Here is a 19,106-nt window from a genome sequence, read left to right as displayed (position 1 = left end):
GCAGTTATTTGGGGTTGGGGGGAAACTATGGCTTAGTATACTATCTTTTATGTTAGAAGGTGGAGAGAGAACTATATATATCCTCATGTGCTTGTATTTGTATAAAGAAAGTCTGGAAGCACACAAACTAATAAAAATATCTATTATGTGACAGGAATATGGGGAAAAAAGAGGACAAGAGACAGGGTAGCAGCAATACTGCATTTTCCTAGATAGCATTTGATTTTGAACCATGAAGCACAGGCAGAAATCTTGGAGGCACAGGTGGAACTATATATATCCTCATGTGCTTGTATTTGTATAAAGAAAGTCTGGAAGCACACAAACTAATAAAAATATCTATTATGTGACAGGAATATGGGGAAAAAAGAGGACAAGAGACAGGGTAGCAGCAATACTGCATTTTCCTAGATAGCATTTGATTTTGAACCATGAAGCACAGGCAGAAATCTTGGAGGCACAGGTGGAAGTTAGGAGTCAGCGTATCTTCCTGTTTAGAATGAAGAGAAAGTAGGGCATGAAGAGCAAGCAGTGAGCATCCAGATGATACACAGTCTGGTTCTCTTCAAATAGTAGGAAGCTGAGCTTGAAGGGAGCTTCCACTGGCCCCATAACCTGAACAATAATACTTGCTAAGGATTCCAACCACCAGTTAAATGAAATGGATGATCCCTGAGTCCTTAGTGATAGTAAAACAATGCATGCATGCATGCATGAATGAATACGGTTAAAGGGGTAGATCTTATAGAATGTCAACTAATACAGAAAGAATGGACTTAGAAAATCACTATTTGGCAATCCATTGATTCAGACAAGAATACTGATGAGAAAAAAGATACTTACATAGCCTCAAAGTTCTCCCAACAACATATAGTTGGCCCTTGAACAACAAGGGGTTAGGGGCATCAACCCCCTGCACAGTCAAAAAAACACATATAACTTTTGGCCCCCTCAAAAAACTTAACTACTACTAATAGCCTTGTGTTGACTAGAAGCCCTACTGGTAACATAAATTGTAATTAACACATTTTTTTGTTACATGTATTATGTACTGTATTCTTACAACAGAGGTAGAGAAAAGAAAATTTTGTCAAATTGTCACAAATCTCCAAAAATATTTTCAATATATTTTTTGAAAAAATCCATGATAAGTGGACCCACGAAGTTTAAACCCATCAACTCTAATTATTAATTACAAAGGGAAAAATACTAACTTTACAGGGGCAAAGCCTGATATGTGTCACCTTAAACAAGTTACCATCACCAGCAATGGGATAAACGGACATCATGCACCTTCTGGTATGACGCACTAAGCGAAACACATTAGTTCTCTGCCATTCCTGTCCAGAATGCATAGCCTGAATCTACTCAAGAGGAAATAAAAAAAATACAGGCTGAGGGATAATCTACCAAATAGCTAACCCATACTCTTTAAAAAATATTAAGGTATTCGAAAACAAAGACAGACTGAGAGACTGTTCCAGAATATGGGCAACTAAGCAAACATGAAAACTACATGCAATCTGTGCTCCTGGATTGAAGCTCTTAAACAAAAAAATTTTTTCTGATTTACTCTAAAAGGCATTATTGAACTGGCAAAATTTGCTTAAAATTTGTAGATTCACTATTAAGACTGTACCAATATTACTTTATCAACTTTTAAAACAGTATTGTACTTACTAAGAAAATGTCTTTGATTTTAGGAAACAAATATTCAAGTTTCCTGGGGTAAAATAAAGGAACATCATGTTTCCAAGTTATTCTCACATGGTTCAGGAAAAAACAATACATATGTAAAAAGAGTGATACAACAAATGAGGTTAAATGTTAACATTTGTGGCATATAGGTGAAGAATATTCAGGAATTCTTTGCTCTATTCTTGCAAAATTCCCTATATCTTAAAATTATTTAGCTCAAGTTGAGGAGCTGGTAAGATCAGAAATATAAGATACCCCACCACAAAAGAAACACTCTGATTTACAAAGTGCTCTAAGAGCATCCATTCTGAATCCACAACCCTGAAACAGAACTGGTGGTATTCCCATTTGACACTTAAAGAAACCAAGGATTAGAACACCTAAGTAAGTGACTTGTATGGTGCAGGGCAGTGGTAAGCCTGACCCAAAATCTGGTTTGCGAACTACCCTCCTAAAAATTCTACTCCTCTTTTGAGGCTTAATTTAATAACTTGTTCCTTCATGATTCTTTTCAACTCATACAAACCTCACCCTTGACCTCTAATTGAACAATGCTCATTTTCTATTTATTTCAGATGTTAACCTCACTCTTCCAATCAGACTAATCACTGCTCTGGAGACAAAAACCAGTTCTACTTACAACCCCAGCATTGAGCACTCCAATTAAGTGCCAATTCCTGCTTCCTTCTTTTACTACCATTCTCACCCCATCACCACCACCAAATGTGCACCCTTTTCACTCTTATTCTACCCAACTCTACTTCTTTAAGGGACAGTTTAAATCCAATCTATTTAAACAAGCATTTCCTGGGCAGTGTAGCATACAGTTAAGAGCTCTGCCTCTGATGCCATAGATAAGTGGGCTTAAATCTCAACTCCATTACCTACTAGGGTAAGGAACTTGTTTAATTGCTCTGAAGCTTCCATTTTCTCATTTATGAGGTCTCAAATTGTAACTCCCTCAAACAATTGTGAAGATTGGGTAAACTAATACAGAGGAAGTGCTTAACAGATCCATGTAAGCATACACTAAATGTTAGCTACAAGAGACAAGGTACAAAATCACTGTGCTAGACTACGGTTAGGGTCCAAAGGCTGCAACCAAAGAAGGAAGGACAGACAGTATAAAAGGGAATTGACACACCTTTCAGAATAGCCATCATCAAGAAGAGAAGAGATAGCCAAGTGGTGAGAGGACATGGAGAGAAGGGAACCCTAGAGCACTGTTGGTGAGAGTATAAATTGGTTCACCCACTATGGAAACAATAGGGAAGTTCCTCAAAAAATTAAACATACAACTACCAATGACCCAGCAATCCCACTTCTGGGTATCTATTCAAAGGAAATGAACACAGGATATGAAAAAGATATCTGCATTCCCACGTTTACTGCAGTGTTAGTTACAATAGCCAAGATATGGGATATGGAGACAACCTAAGCATCTGTCAATGGATGAAGAAGATATGGTGCATATATATGCATACAATGGAATATTATTTGGCCACAAGAAAGGAAATTCTGCCATTTTTGATAACATGGATGGGCCTTGAGGGCATTAAGCTAAGTGAAACGAGTCAGACAGAAAAAAAATACTATATGGTATCATTTATATGTGGAATCAAAAAAAGTAAAACTTGTAGAAACAGTACATGGTGGAATGGTGGTTACTAGGCACCGGGGAACTGGGGGTATTGGGGAGTTGTTAAAGGGTATAAACTTGCAACTAGAAGAGGAATAAATTCTGGAAATCTAATGCACAGTCAACAATACTGTATTATGTATTTCAAAGTTGCTAAGAGACTATATTTTAAATGTTCTCACCACAAAAAATGAGTATGTGGCATGGAAAAAGTATTAGCCAACACTTCAGTGGTAATCACATTGCAATATATACGTGTATCAAATCAAGTTATACACCTTAAATTATAAAGCTGGATTTCAGTATCTTAAGACACACACACACACACCACACCCAAGGGCTGTAGAGTACCATGGGGGTGGGGCGTAGGGAAGTAAGTGTAGAAACAGAATTGATTTTTGTCAATCTTAACAAAGCTGGGAGAAAATTTTTTAAATAAAAAATGAAAATAGAACTGAATATATAAAAACCATTATTGCAGCACAATGCACAATGACTTAAATGCCAAACCAACAGCTCAAGACCCCAGATTCCAAACCAGACCAAATCAGAGATATCACAAGAGAAAACTACAGATCATAACTCTATGAGCACAGACACAAAAATCCTCAACAGAAGACTAACAAATCAAATCTAGCAACATATAAAAAGGAGGACTTATCACAAGGCCCACACAAGCATTCACCCCAGGAATGCAATGTTGGCTTAACATGAAAATCAATCGATCTAATGTATTAACAGAATGAAGGACAACACCTACATAGATAACAATGCAATAGACACAGAAAAGCATTTAAAGAAACTCAAAACTCTTTCATGAAAGACAAGAACACTCAAACTAGGAGTAGAAGAGAACTTTCTTCACCTGATAAAGGCCATCTACAAAAAGCTCACAGCTCATCTTCCATAATAGCTAAGGATGAATGCTTTTCTGCTAAGATTAGAATCAAGAAAAGAACATCCACTTTTGTCACTTCTATTCAGCACTGTACTATAGCTTCTAGTCAGGAAATCAGGCAAGATAAATAAATAAAAGGCACCAAGATCAGAAAAGAAGTTATACTTTGTTCACAAGATAACATGATTTTATATATAGAAAGTTCTAAGTAATCCCTCCTACCACAACACATGCACACACACACACAAATTAGAAATAATAAACAAGTTCAGAACAGCTGTAGGATACATGCTCAACATACAAAAATCAACTGACTGATGTGCTACAACAAAGATGAACACTGAGGATATTATGTTAACTGAAATAAGCCAGTCACAAAAGGACAAATCTATATGATTCCACCTATATACATGACGTACCTAGAACAAATTCATAGACACGGAAAGCTGAATGGTGGTTCCCAGGGGCTGAGGGAAGGGGAGAATGGGGAGTTACTATTTAATATGTAAGATGAAGAGTTGAGATGGGTAGTGGTCATACTTGCACAACACTGTCAATGTGCTTAACATCACTGAAATGTACACCCAAAAATGGGTAAGAAGGTAAACTGGACATACCAAAATTTAAAACTTTTGGGCTTCAAGGGACATTAAGAAAATGAAAAAAGCAACCCACAGAATGAGAAAAAGTATTTTTAAGACTCTTTTCTAGAATATATAAAGAACTGTTCAAACTCAACAATAAAAAAAATCAAATTTAAAAATGGACACAGATTTGAATAGACATTTCCTCAAATCAGAGAAACAAATAGCCAATAAGCACATTTAAAGATACTCAACAACATTAGCCAGAAAAACAGATCAAAACCACTATGAGATATCACTTCACACCAAGATGACTAATATCAAAAAGAACAGTTAAGAAGAACAGGTAAGAATGTGGAGAAACTGGAACCCTCATACGTTCCTGGTGGGAATGTAAAATGTAGTGAGCTGCTTTGGAAATAGTCTGGCAGTTCCTAAAGAGTTACACAGAGAACAGCTACATGTAAGAGAATGAAACTGGATCACTGTCTAACCCCATATACAAAAGTAAATTCGAAATGGATCAAAGACCTGAATGTAAGTCATGAAACCATAAAACTCTTAGGAAAAAACATAGGCAAAAATATCTTGGACATAAACATGAGCAACTTCTTCATGAACATACCTCCCTGGGCAAGGGAAACAAAAGCAAAAATGAACAAGTGGGACTATATCAAGCTGAAAAGCTTCTGTACAGCAAAGGACACCATCAATAGAACAAAAAAGCATCCTACAGTATGGGAGAATATATTCATAAAAGACAGATTGATAAAGGGTTGACATCCAAAATATATAAAGAGCTCACCCACCTCAACAAACAAAAAGCAAATAATCCAATTAAAAAATGGGCAGAGGAGTTGAACAGACAGTTCTCTAAAGAAGAAATTCAGATGGCCAACAGGCACATGAAAAGATGCTCCATATCACTAGTCATCAGAGAAATGCAAATTAAAACCACAATGAGATATCACCTCACATCAGTAAGGATTGCCACCATCCAAAAGACAAACAACAACAAATGTTGGCAAGGTTGTGGAGAAAGGGGAACCCTCCTACACTGCTGGTGGGAATGTAAATTAGTTCAATCATTGTGGAAAGCAATATGCAGGTTCCTCAAAAACCTCAAAATAGAAATATCATTAGACCCAGGAATTCCACTTCTAGGAATTTACCCTAAGAATACAGCAGCCCAGTATGAAAAAGACAGATGCGTCCCTATGTTTATTGCAGCGCTATTTATAATAGCCAAGAAATGGAAGCAACCTAAGTGTCCATCAGTAGATGAATGGATAAAGAAGATGTGGTATATATACATCATGGAATATTATTCAACCATAAGAAGAAAACAAATCCTACCATTTGCAACAACATGGATAGAGCTAGAGGGTATTATGCTCAGTGAAATAAGCCAGGCGGAGAAAGACAAGTACCAAATGATTTCACTCAAATGTGGAGCATAAGAACAAAGAAAAACTGAAGGAACAAAACAGCAGCAGAATCACAGAACCCAAGAATGGACTAACAGTTACCAAAGGGAAAGGGACTGGGGAGGATGGGTGGGAAGGGAGGGATAAGGGCGGGGAAGAAGAAAGGGGGCATTACGATTAGCATGGTGGGGAGGAATGGGGAGGGCTGTGCAACACAGAGAAGACAAGTAGTGATTCTACAACATCTTACTACGCTGATGGACAGTGACTGTAATGGGGTTTGTGGGGGGAACTTGGTGAAGGGGGGAGCCTAGTAAACATAATGTTCTTCATATAATTGTAGATTAATGATACCAAAATTTTTTTTTTAAGTTACACAGAGTCACCATATGCTCCAGCAATTCCACTCCTAAGTAAATACCCAAAGAAACGAAAACATATGTGCACACAAACACTTGTACATGAATATTCATGGCATCATTACTCATATTAGCTCAAAAGTGAAAACAACCCTAATGCTCATCAACTGATGAATGAATAAAATGTGGTATGGCTATAGAATGGAAGTATTTTTCACCCACATTAAAAATGAAGTACAGTTGACCCTTGGACAGCATTGGGAGAGGGGTTAGGGGTACTGACCCCCCCACCCAGTCAAAAATCTGCGTGTAACTTCTGACTTCCAAAAACTTTACCTAACAGCTGTTCACTGGAAGTGTTGCCAGTAACATAAACAGCCAATTAAAACATATTTTGTGTATGTGCTACATACCGTTTTCTTACAATAAAGTAAGTTACAGAAAAGAAAACATGTTTTTCAAATTGCTGCAAATCTACGTAACTTTTCCAATATACGTATTGGAAAAAAAATCTACGGGTGGATCCACACAGTTCAAACCCATGGTATTCAAGGGCCAACTGTGCTGATATGTGCTACAGCATGGGTGAACCCTGAAAACATGCAAGGTGAAACAAGCAAGACATACAGAGCCAAATATGGAGTGTCCACAACAGGCAACTCCATGAAAGTAGAGTGTAGACTAGAGGTTGCCAGGGATGGGAGTAGGGTTGAATGGGAAATGATTATTATAGGTATTGGGATCTTGGTGAGGGATGATAAAAATGTTCTGAAATTAGGTAGTTGTGATGACTGCACAACTCTAGACTAAAAACCACTGATTCACATACTTTAAAAGGGTGAATTTTATCTCAATAAGGCTATTATTAAAATTGACGGAGAAATTGAAGGGAACATTCAGAGGGGAGTTGAGGATAGTGCAGTAACAGAAGGGATAAAGGTAAATAGATAAGCTGAGCACAGACAAGAGTATGGGCTTAAATTTCAGCACAGGTTTCTAAGAAATAATGAGTGGCAAGCTCAGAACTGTGGTTTGACAATGAAGAACTTGTAGCAGTGTAGAGAATGCACACTTTCTGTCCCTTTCTATTTTTACATGGTAAGATTTTCACTAATATGCCTCATATCACCCAGAGATTAACAAGTAGAATATTAAGTAAAACATATTTCTCTGACATCCTTCCTATGGTCAAACATCAATACTTAAAAAATACATTTAAAATCAGTGTATATTTCAATAGCCAAGAAATGGAAGCAACCTAAGTGTCCATCAGTAGATGAATGGATAAAGAAGATGCAACGGAATATTATTCAGCCATAAGAAGAAAACAAATCCTACCATTTGCAACAACATGGAAGGAGCTAGAGGGCATTATGCTCAGTGAAATAAGCCAGGCGGAGAAAGACAAGTACCAAATGATTTCACTCATATGTGGAGTATAAGAACAAAGTAAAACTGAAGGAACAAAACAGCAGCAGAATCACAGAACCCAAGAATGGACTAACAGTTACCAAAGGGAAAGGGACTGGGGAGGATGGGTGGGATGGGAGGGATAAGGGCAGGAAAAAAAGGGGGGCATTATGATTAGCATGTATAATGTGAGGAAGGGGGCATGAGGAGGGCTGTACAACAGAGAAGACAAGTAGTGATTCTACAACATCTTACTACACTGATGACAGTGACTGTAATGAGGTTTGTGGGGGGGACTTGGTGAAGGGAGGAGCCTAGTAAACACAGTGTTCTTCATGTATTTGTAGATTAATGATAACAAAATTAAAAAATAGAAAAATTTTAAAAAATTTAAAAAATAAAAAATAAGTGTATATTTAAGCCCCAAATAGTACTGTGCCCTTGTATTGTAGGGAAATACTTCAACAGAATAACAGGAATAGGGGACCATACTCAACAAAGCACAGATGTCAAAATCATGAAAATATTCAATCTCACTGCAGCAAGCTGCTCAGTAAGTACAGGCTGACTCAAAACCACTAGCAAGAACAGCCAAACAAGTGACTTGGTTTAAACTTGTTTGTCATTATACAAAATCCAATCAATTGCTGTTTGCAGAAAATATCTTGTAAGGTTCAAAGTATAAAATTCCTTCACCAGGTTTCAATCTGTTTTGAACATTCCATTTAAAATGGGAAGCCAGCTGAGTCATTGGCACATAACATACTGCTGCTGAAAATTCAAAATGCTTTTCCCTAGACACAAGAGTAGAAATGCTAGGATTTCTGCTTCACAGCCAACTCTCACACACAGAGTATGCAAATCATTTTAAAATAAGAGCACCTTCATAGGAAATTTAAACTGCATTTTTTTTTTTGAAGAACCTTACACCTTAGTCGAATATTACTTTCCCGTTTTGTGAATCTCAAAATCTTCCTTTTATTGTTACTACTCAGTACCTCTGACATCCTTCCTATAACACAGTGTTTCTTAATGTTTGGGGAGCTATGACTTTTTGAAATCTTATAAATGCTAATGGCCATCTTTTCCTCTCAAAGCACACAATTTTTCAACTACCTCATACCATTTGGGGTCTCTCTGTTCAATCCAGGATATGAACCCCTGTTTTGGTGGCACAATGCCACTCTACCTTCAATGGGATTCAGAATGCATATCACAAACCTAGGCCTTATGTCTCACTTTCTTACCAGGGCTATCAGTATATCACCAGTGAAAGCTGAAAACAAACAACTTTCATGTCCAACAATAAGGGAGCCACCTTCAGAATGACCCTTCAAAAAAGTTGCAATCATCACAACTGATCCATTTAAACATGAAGGCCTGTAGTTACTGTAATCTCAACTATTTAAAATAGTATCTCAATTTAAGCTAATTACATATCCAAAAGATTTCAACACTGAGTTAATGTAAAGGTAAAAGTACTGGGTAAACTTTAAAATGGTGGAGAAGGGAGCTTGAGGAGCTGTGTGGAGAACACAGACATCACCTTTAGGATATTTCTGCCCACAAGGTTCACCCTGAAACTGATTAGACAGAAACATTCAGACAAATCCAAATTGAAAGCCGCAAAAACAACTGGTCTGGACTATGCCAAAATGCCAGTGTCATGAAAAGGGAAGAAAAGGGTAAAGAACTGCTCCTGATGTAAGGAATAGAGACAACCAAATATAACCATGGATAGCGGGATTAAGGGAAAAGAACAAACATATTTAAAAAGATGTTATTATAACAACTGGGAAAATTTGGGTATAAACTAAATAGTAACCCAGTTAAACTTCCTTATGTGCAATTATTTGATTGTTTTATACAGTGCTCTCATTCTTGTGAGTTAAGTATTGTTTTATTTATTTTATGTAGCATGATAAAACAAATATGGCCAAAAAAAAATTAATATTCAGTGAACCTAGACAGAGATCCAGGTGCTCAATGCACTACTCTTGCTACTTTGCTGAAAGAGTAATTTAAAAAATTTAAAAGGGAGGACACTTTCTTGATTTTGAATGAGAGACTTGTCATAAATCAGTCTGAGCAGACACATACAGCACATACCTATTTTAGTCTTTCTAATAATGAGCAATACTTCTGTGGTTGCCATAAAACAGAACTAATGGTAAAGGACTTTAATTTATACTTGCAGACTGACTTTAGATGCCAAAATTCTCAAGAGGTTACAGAATGGTACTCAGACTTTTAATGATTTATATTTAAATTTTCCACAGAGGGTTGTTACATTTTTAAATCAAGCTTACAGATTGTGATTATTTATTTTATCACTGATTTACCACACAGCTGCCAAATTCAGCTAGAAAAACACCTACCAACATGAACTGCTGGCCTATAAACCATTTCATAGAAAAGCAACAGAAAAGCTTAATCAAATCAGAAGATGACTTCACCCCCCCCACCCCCCCCAGATAAAGGTTGAGGAATTACAGAAGCAGGGTCCACCTTTTCTACAGAGACCTAATGGCCTGGTTTACTCCTGCTGTCCCTAGTCTTTTATTTAGCATTTGTCAGAGGCAAAAGTGTCTCAGATAGAAATGTCCCAGTTTAGATGCTACATTATATATTACAGCATCTTACAACTCTTTGTATAGGATGGCATTTAACAGTGGGCTTAGAAAAAAAAAATCAGCCTATGAGCAGCATGTAACAGCTACTTTGGACAATACACCCTACATCACAATAAATTCATTACTAGAATGGGTACAAAATACATGCAATAATTCTTACATTTTCAGAAAGAAGAAAAGTCAAAGTTACATTTTTTCTTCTGTGCAAAATAAAATGCTGCATGGTTGAAAGAACCCTACAGTTGAGTCAAAAGGCCCTTTTGAATCCCAGCTCTGAAACTTGTTAGAGACAAGTTTCTTGACTAAGTTACTGGATCTGTCTCCACCAAAGTTTTCTCATTTCTAAAATGAAAGGATCAGAATCTGGCTGGCCTCTATCTGATGTCATGGTCCAGAGCTCTAAACACTCACTGATTCTATGGCTTTGGCCTCCAAAACATATTTTTTAATTAGACCAGTTAAGTTAGAAGAGGTTTTTTTACAACTGGAAAAGGTAACTTACCTTCTGTTCCCAAACTCCTGTTTCTGTCCTGACTTCTATTCTCTCCAGGTGAAGATTCACCTAAGACAGAGATCCCTGTGTATTCAATTCAGACTCCTCTCACAACTAACCCTAAAATCCACTTCCTTAGTACCTAATCCTCTCACTTTTTTTTCTCGACCCCTCTAATTCAGGTTTTTATCACCTTTCACCAAGACACTAGTTACCATTATTTTATCAAAGACAGTAATAGCTCCCTGCCATCTAAAGATGTATGTGAAAAGTGACATTTGCAAACCTCTCCATCTGCCCCCATCCTAACACGCCAATCTAACTGAACTACTGACTGTTATTTCAGAATTCCCTGTACTCTCTGCATTTTGTGCCTTGATTTTTACTATTGTCCTTACACTGCCTTTCACTCGGCCTTTCAAAACCAATTCCAATGGTAGTCACCCCCAACGAAACATGTTGGTTCCCTCTTCTGAATGCACAAGATACTGACATTGACAATTTTAAGGGTCAACAGTGAAATAAGAAAGATAGTTCACCTAAGGTGGTAAACTAAATTTAACTCTTGGTCCAGTTTTGGCTACCTGGCCCACTGTCTTGAGGATTTGCACCTTAGCAGAGGAAAAGGAAAATGGTAACATGACTTGACGTTCAGAGAGTAGAGAGTCCAAACCAGAAGTCCACATAAATAGGAATTAGACTTCCACAGTATTAAAAGATGTTGAAATTAATTTAACATGTAAAGATTTATCATAAAAGAATCCAAATGTTTGACTATCTCCAGGAAATATCAAGTTCTAACACAATGGTTCTCACCTGGGGGTGAGTTTGCCCCCAGGGGACATTTAGCAATGTCTGAAGACATTTCTGATTGTCACACTGGGTAGGGAGCTCTACTGGCAGCTGCTGCTGAACATCCCACACTGCACAGGACACACACCACAACAAAAAATTACCCGGTCCAAAACGTCAACAGTGCCCAAGCTGAAAAACTCTCAACTACAAGTATTGCACGAATCTGCCGGTTCTGCCTCCCCAAAGGTATTTTCAAATTTTTCATGGGTGAAGAAACATGCCTCTAGTAAGAGGTAATATAATTGGAACTCTGACAGCTCCTCCAATTTACGAGGGTGTAACCTCCTGAAAGTCACTTATGTGTGCCCTGAAGTCGTCATCTGTAAAACAGCGATAGTAACAGTTCCTACCTCAAAGAGTGCCCCAGAGCTCAGGTGGGAGCCCATGTAGTCTTCAGGGAAGTGTGCCAGAGACACAGTGACATTTGCTAAGTCTAGCTACTTCCATTCTCCTCCTCCTTAGTGCTTAGCCTTGCATTCGGGACAAGGGAAGATGCTCAAGAAATGTTTACTAGATGAATATAAAATAATTCCTTGACTTCCTGGGAGAGCACCAATGGTTGAAGACAGATACACTCTCCTTATTTGGGGAAAGGCAAACAGACCTAGAGGTGGAACAGTAAAGGCAGCATTTGCCCACCTAATCTCACCTCTCGCACCTCAGAATACTTTGAACCTTTAGGAATTCTTCTCCTACACAGTCCTTAGTACACACTGTCTTTTAACCTCCTTGATACCTGTTTTTTCTTTTTGTCCCTTCTGACCAAATGAAGATGCTCAAGCATGTGAATGAGATAGCATCATCATCTACCTTGTATTAGCTATGTACTTACTACAGTCTTCCTACTAGATTGTACATGCTCTGTGTGGCTAGGGACAACACTGAACTCCTTTAATATAGCCCACAGGGCTGACAGACCTTAGCAAGTGGCTGGTCTCTCTCCTTTTGTAGATCAGAAAAGCTAAGTGATGTGTTGAGTCAAGGTCATATTGTAAGTGGCAGACCAGCATTCAAACTCTGATACATAGCTGAGAGAGACTCCCAAGTTTTACCCAACTGCAATAGCAATGCAAATTATACCCGTGGTAAAGACAATTTTTAATCAAGTCACAGAAAATCTCCACAAAAATTATACTAATACAGCTACCTGACAAAGCAAAAATTGGAGAAAGAGACCCAAACTTCAAGCTCCTTTCTGCTGCTGAAATTACACCTTAAAAACTCAACCTGTTCTTTTAATGGTTTCATATCTTTAACATTTCTTTCATAGCGTCATTCAACAAAACATTTAAACACTTAAGGAACAGTTATTTAGTCAGTGATGTCAGGCTTAATTTCCCTTAAATTATCCCATAATTATTCTGAATAACAGATAATCTCTTATTTGGTAAACCAACCATGCCCACCTTTCACCAACTGAGCAGATTCTTAAATGATTGCCTTAACGGACTAACATCTAAAAAACTCAGAAGACCCACAATTTGGAATGAGTCTGTAAGGTGAAAAATATTCAGATGATCTCAATTGTATAGTGTTAATAACCTCAACATAAACCTAAAACTTACAATCACCAAGGACAAACTATGTTAAGACCTGAGATAAATTTTATTTCTGTCCAAGTGAAAGAAAACAGCTCACTGATTCTGTTCATCTAGAAGTTTCTGAGTGTCCCAATATGATGCAAAAGAAATCGGCAAAAAAGGAAAGACAGAGAAAATGTGCAGAAGAGTTAAATACAGTGTAATGTCTGATGCTCAAGCGATTACACCTCAATAAAGTTAAATATTCCCATAAAGGCATCTCTTCAAAAACAAAAAAACTGCCTTTGTCATGATGAATTAAGTTACCAGTGCGCACTCAGGCCCTAACGGGAATGTAACCCTTATTGGCAACACATTTTTAATAATTTTAGCAGCTGATAAAAACATTAAAAACACCGAATTTGGACATAAATGTAACTTCATAAGAAAACAAATCGGATTTTATGTTTGGTAAAGTTCAAGGGCAAATCTATTTCCAGTCCAAGGGAATCTTCCAGACTATAATGTATTGGGGGGAGAAAATGTGAACACAGTATCTTTTTATAAAGACGACAATTTGAGTTACAAAGGAATAACGGGGAAACCAAAACAGTTTGACAGCCCGCCATAAGGGCCGCCTCAATCATGAGTCACACAATGCCTGCAACCATTGACAATAGTAATTAATGCACAAGCCCCCTAATTAAATTCTAAAAGGGTGAGAATGCTTTAACTAAGTTTACAAGAATTGCTTTTCGCTGTTTTTTCTTTTCCAAAAAAAACAACACACGCGTTAATTACGCAGCTCCCCGCAATCCCTGCAGCCAATACTCCCTCCGGCCTCTATTCCCGAACGTCTATTGCCTGCGTGCGAAAGAAAATGACACGGGGGAATTTCTAAACCCAGAAAGGGCAAACCAAGAGTGGAAATACACGATTAATGGGCGAGAGACAGAAAGATCGCCCATCTTACCTGCTAAGATTCCTTTCTACGTCTTTGGTAGCTTTAGCTTCCAATTCTCTGGAATAGGGGGAAAAAAAAGAGAGAGAGGGAGACAGATGCGCGTGAAAACGGAGCTGCTGCTGCAGAGGCTGGCACCGGGGCCCGATGCGGGAGCGGAGGGGTGGGAGCCCGGGGTGCTCACAAAACTGCGGGGCTGCAGCCCGGACTGCGAGCAGGCGGCGCGGCAAGCCGCAGCCCCCCGCCCGACCCCAGGGCGCAGCCTGACCCCGCCCGGCCCCCGCAGCAGCGCAGCCCGCGCCCCGCCCGGCCCCCCACGCCGAGGCCGAGGTCTCGGGGACGCCCGGAGCCGCCGCCGCCGCCACTCTGTCGCGGGCCCTGCGGCAGCGCCCGAGGCTCCTCCCGCCCGGAGGGAGCCCCCCGCCCCGCTCACCTCATATGTGTAAAGTGCACGAGCGAGTGGGGTGCGGCGAATAAGGCTCGCGAGCCTCAAGCCCTCCGCAGCACCGCGGGGAGAGGCCCGAGCCGCTGCACCAGCGCCATTTTCTACACCGACCCGCTGCCGCCGCCGCCGCTACCGCCGCCGCCGCCGCCGCCGCCGCCGCCACCGCAGGCCCCGGACCGGAAGCGAATGCCCTGCTCGGCAACCCCTTCCGGGGGCGCCGCGGCCAGCGACCTCAAGATGGAGGCCCTAGCAACTGGACCCGCAGACGGGGCAAGCCCTTGGCAACAGTCCCGGCGCGGAGCGCAGTCCCCAGCGGGACCCGCCTGGGAGGTCACTGCCTCCGAGGCGCCCAGCAGAGCGGCCGGCGCCTCGCCGAGCCCCAAGCGCTGCCTTCTACCCTCGGCCGGTTCTGATCTCTTGATTTCCGCTCCTCCTCTGCTGCGACACACGTTTCCTTCCGTGCCGCCCGGCCCTCCCCCCACCAGAACACACCAAAAAAGCCCCACAAAAAAAACCCAAAAAAAATCCTAAACTGCAAATTCTACCCCTGCCGCAGCAAGAGCAGCCCGCGCAGCTTTTGAAATCCGTCACTTCTAAATATTTTTTTACCTTGGGTCAGTTACTTAATTTCTCTGCTTTTCTGTTTCGTTCTCTGGTAAAGAATGCATACCTGAGGTGAGCTGCCAGGTTTAAAAGCGATTTTTATCCACCTAATTTTGCAGACCATTTGACTCAGCAATTTCGCCTGCACAATTTCTGTTCAGGAAAGAATCTTGGGTATCTACAAATATTTCACCTTAAAGATATTAAGTCCTGGCATTGATGATGGTGAAAAGCTGTAACCGGCTAAAAGTCCAAACATTGCGAGATGGCTTTAAAAACTACTGGCATGCGTTAGGATGGTGTAAAAGTGACGGGGAGGGAGGGTAATGGCATGGGGGAAATGGGTACGGTAGAATAAGTGGAAAAGCAGGTTCCAAAGTAGCTCACACGGTAAGAAACAGTAAGATACATACATGTAGATAAAGTGAAAATATATACCTATATGTAGGTACAAGATAGCATATACTTACTGGTACTACAGCCAATATACATACATGCATAGATTCGTGTGTATGTACGTATTCTTTCCATCATCTCACAAGGCTTTTGTTTTCTTCCCTAATCTGAAGATGATTCCTCTGTGCTTTGAATCCATTTCTTCTCAGACACCTCACTCATCCCATTTTCCTCTTTCTAAACTAGGTCCTCCCACAGACTTTAAAACATGCCCAAATCTCTCCCATTAGAAAGAAACAAGATCTCCCTTAACTGCCTAGTTCCTATTCTCTCGGAGGGAGGTGGGTTATAAGTTCATGAATAATGAATGAATACTCTGAAAGTCCTAGAGTATATGTACAAAAATGTTAACTGATGATATGCGGTTTTTACTTTTCTTCTCTTAACGTATCTGGTTTTTTTGGTTTGGGTTTCTTGTTTTGGTTTCATGTTTATACGGTGCTTACACAAATTTTTTAAAAATCAGGTTTACAAAATATAAAATGTAGAGGGCACCAAATAAATGCTAGTGAGTTTCCTTTCCCTGCCACCATCGCTAAGGTCAATTCATCCAAACATACATTTGGTTTGGTTTTCTAGAATGGTTCTTTCTACTTAAAATGTTAAATATTATATTACAGTATTCTATAGGATTTAAAAATATGAACATGGATATATAGCACCGTATGCTTTCATGCCAGGTTTATGAGTAACGTTCCACAACAGCATAAGGCAGTGAAAATAGTCATATTCATCAACACTGACACAGCTGTTAAGATTAGATGATTTTTTTTTTTTAACTAGACTTTCTGAGGTTTGAATAACTCAATGTTCTCAATTGGGGCATTTTTCCCCCCTCCCCACGGGACACATGGAACAATGTGTGGTGTTGGGTTATCATAACTGGATGCTACTGGTATCTAGTGGGTAGAATCGGCTGCTGGCAAACAACCAACAAGGCATAGAACAGCCACCTACAAACCAAGTATGTTGGACCCAAATGCCAGTAGTGCCAAAGGTTGAGAAACCCTGGACCTTGTTCCCAGCCCCAGGGAAGCTGAGAAGATAGGAGCTCTTGAAGATCTTTCCAGAGTGATTTGACATGTCCCACATGATGCCTGCAGGGCTGCATTATGAAGTCAGGCTAATTACCTTTTAATTCTCTCTTACTTAACTTGGTGCATAGGGGTAGGTCAAAGAATGACAATGTAAGATTAGCACTGATTCCTTATCAGGAACATACTGAAGGATCTCCTTCTCTTATCCTTTCTCTCTATTAAGTAATTCATCTCCCTTTCTGTTGAATATTCCCATCACCAAACAAACGTATTCTAGTAACTTCTACTAAAAATAAAACACAAACAAAACAAAAAACAACTCTGTTGGTGCATCATTCCTCTCCAGTTCATTTTCCTGCTCTCCTTCCCAGCAAAGCTTCTGGAGAAAGTGTTCTATACAAGTTGCTTCCAGTTGCTCACCTCTTTTCTCAGCCCACTCTAACCTGACATCCCTACTCCTCCCCTTACACTCTTATCAAGGTCACAGATGACCTAAAAGCTGCCAAACTCTGTAGTAAGATTCCTATCCTGATTTGGGTTTACTTTCTCAGCTGTACTTGCCACAACTGACCACTCCCACCTTCCTAAGTGAAACTCTTGGCTGTCTTGGCAGCATATTCTCCTGCATTGCATTTCTTTTTACCTCTGTAGCCATTCCTTTTCTGTATCCTTTGGCAGCATCTCCTGCTTTATACCAAATAAATACTGGAGAGCCCTAAAACTCCATCCTGGACCTTTTACTCTCTCTCCACTTTCTCCTTGGGGTGGGTGATCTCATCCATCCTCTTGACTTTCAAATACTATTTAAATGCAGATGACTCCCAAATTCATATTTTTGACCCATATTCACCTGTGCACTCCAGAATGCCAAAATGGCTGTTCACTCAGACAACAAATATTTATTGAGCACCTCCTCTGTGCTAGGTACTGTTAGGGCCTAGTTCTCTGGCATGTGAGGAGCTACTCTGGGGGATTAAGTCTAATGGGGTAGATGGGTTTTTTAAAGCAAACTATAAAGTATGATTACAAACTATGACAAGCACACAGAAGGAAAGGAATGTACTATATATTAGAGTCTAACAAAGTCTAATGTCTCAGAAAGTCTAACAAAGGAAACAGCATAGATTGTGTGGTCAAAGAACATTTCAGAGAAGAGGGCAGACAACCTGGGACCCAGGAACAGCAGAGGAAAGGTCTCAGCCTGCAGATTTACATTTGTGGGTCCTCATGGTGAACGAAAACAGGCTTTTTATTGCATTAGGCTTTTATACTGAGGCTACCAAATGTATTTTACTTGCATAATCAATTAAGACCAAAACCATGAACAAGGACCTGTCTAGAGTAATGGGCTTCATTAACATTGCTCCTTTAAGTAAGCAAATGCCATTTCCTACAACAAGCATCCTCCCTAGATCAAATGAGTATGAGAGTATTTTGCATGACTCATGGTTGAAGTTTGCAGCTTGAGAATTTGTATATAATATTAAATACCTTTCCAACTATATTTTTCAATGAGATGGCTCAGACAGCACCTGTAACTCTCTCCAGAAGTGTCCTGCTTCTTCTTAGTGAACATAGTAAGAAACAGAGACTGTATGCATTTAAATTTAAATAAGACCTTTTCTCCATTTGTCTTTCTTGCTGGGGTTCTTTGCTACTTTGACTTCTGAGCTTACCAGAACATAAATGTTCTCCAACCCTTTCTTCCTTACCTTACTAAGAGCAGCAAATGACAAACCTAGTACTTAGAAAATTATGTACTTGAAGGGAAATGATTGTTTTTTTCTCCCAAGGCCTTAATAAACACCATCAGGAGATACATATATATATATCCTGTAGGTAAATGTCACTCAAAATATTTGTAAATTCAGAAAATTTTCCACAATAACGGATAAATGGAGATTGAAGTCACGAACACAAATAAGATTTCCTGAGGAGGGTATATTTATTTTATTTAATTAAAATTTATTTAGTACTTAATGTGTGCCAATCATGCACTGCTCTAGGTGCTCTATAAATATTAACTAATTATTCATTGTTTTCCTCACACAGGCCTATGAGATAGGAATGTTATTCCCGTTTTACATG

General features: G+C 39.5%; 1 protein-coding gene across 11 annotated transcripts in view; it reads right to left on the bottom strand.

Annotated features, from left to right (window-relative positions):
* The window catches only part of TNRC6A (trinucleotide repeat containing adaptor 6A), a 96,803-nt gene extending 81,718 nt beyond the window's left edge, over positions 1-15,085 (bottom strand). For 2 of the 11 annotated variants that reach the window (XM_036916922.2, XM_036916923.2), the window contains exons 1-2: positions 14,911-15,080; positions 14,490-14,537 (exon numbers count right to left, since the gene is read on the bottom strand). In XM_036916922.2, coding sequence (XP_036772817.2) covers positions 14,490-14,537; positions 14,911-14,915 — 53 coding nt within the window. In that variant the 5' untranslated portion in view covers positions 14,916-15,080. Of the gene's footprint in view, positions 1-11,150; positions 11,211-14,489; positions 14,538-14,910 lie in introns of those variants that run through there. The other 9 variants (XM_036916925.2, XM_036916927.2, XM_057487047.1 and 6 more) reach the window with 8 other exon arrangements.
* Positions 15,086-19,106: the final 4,021 nt, after the last annotated feature.

The sequence above is a fragment of the Manis pentadactyla genome, chromosome 10 (assembly GCF_030020395.1).
Source record: "Manis pentadactyla isolate mManPen7 chromosome 10, mManPen7.hap1, whole genome shotgun sequence".
Classification (NCBI taxonomy): Eukaryota; Metazoa; Chordata; class Mammalia; order Pholidota; family Manidae; genus Manis; species Manis pentadactyla.
This window is presented reverse-complemented; position numbering and strand designations above follow the sequence as displayed.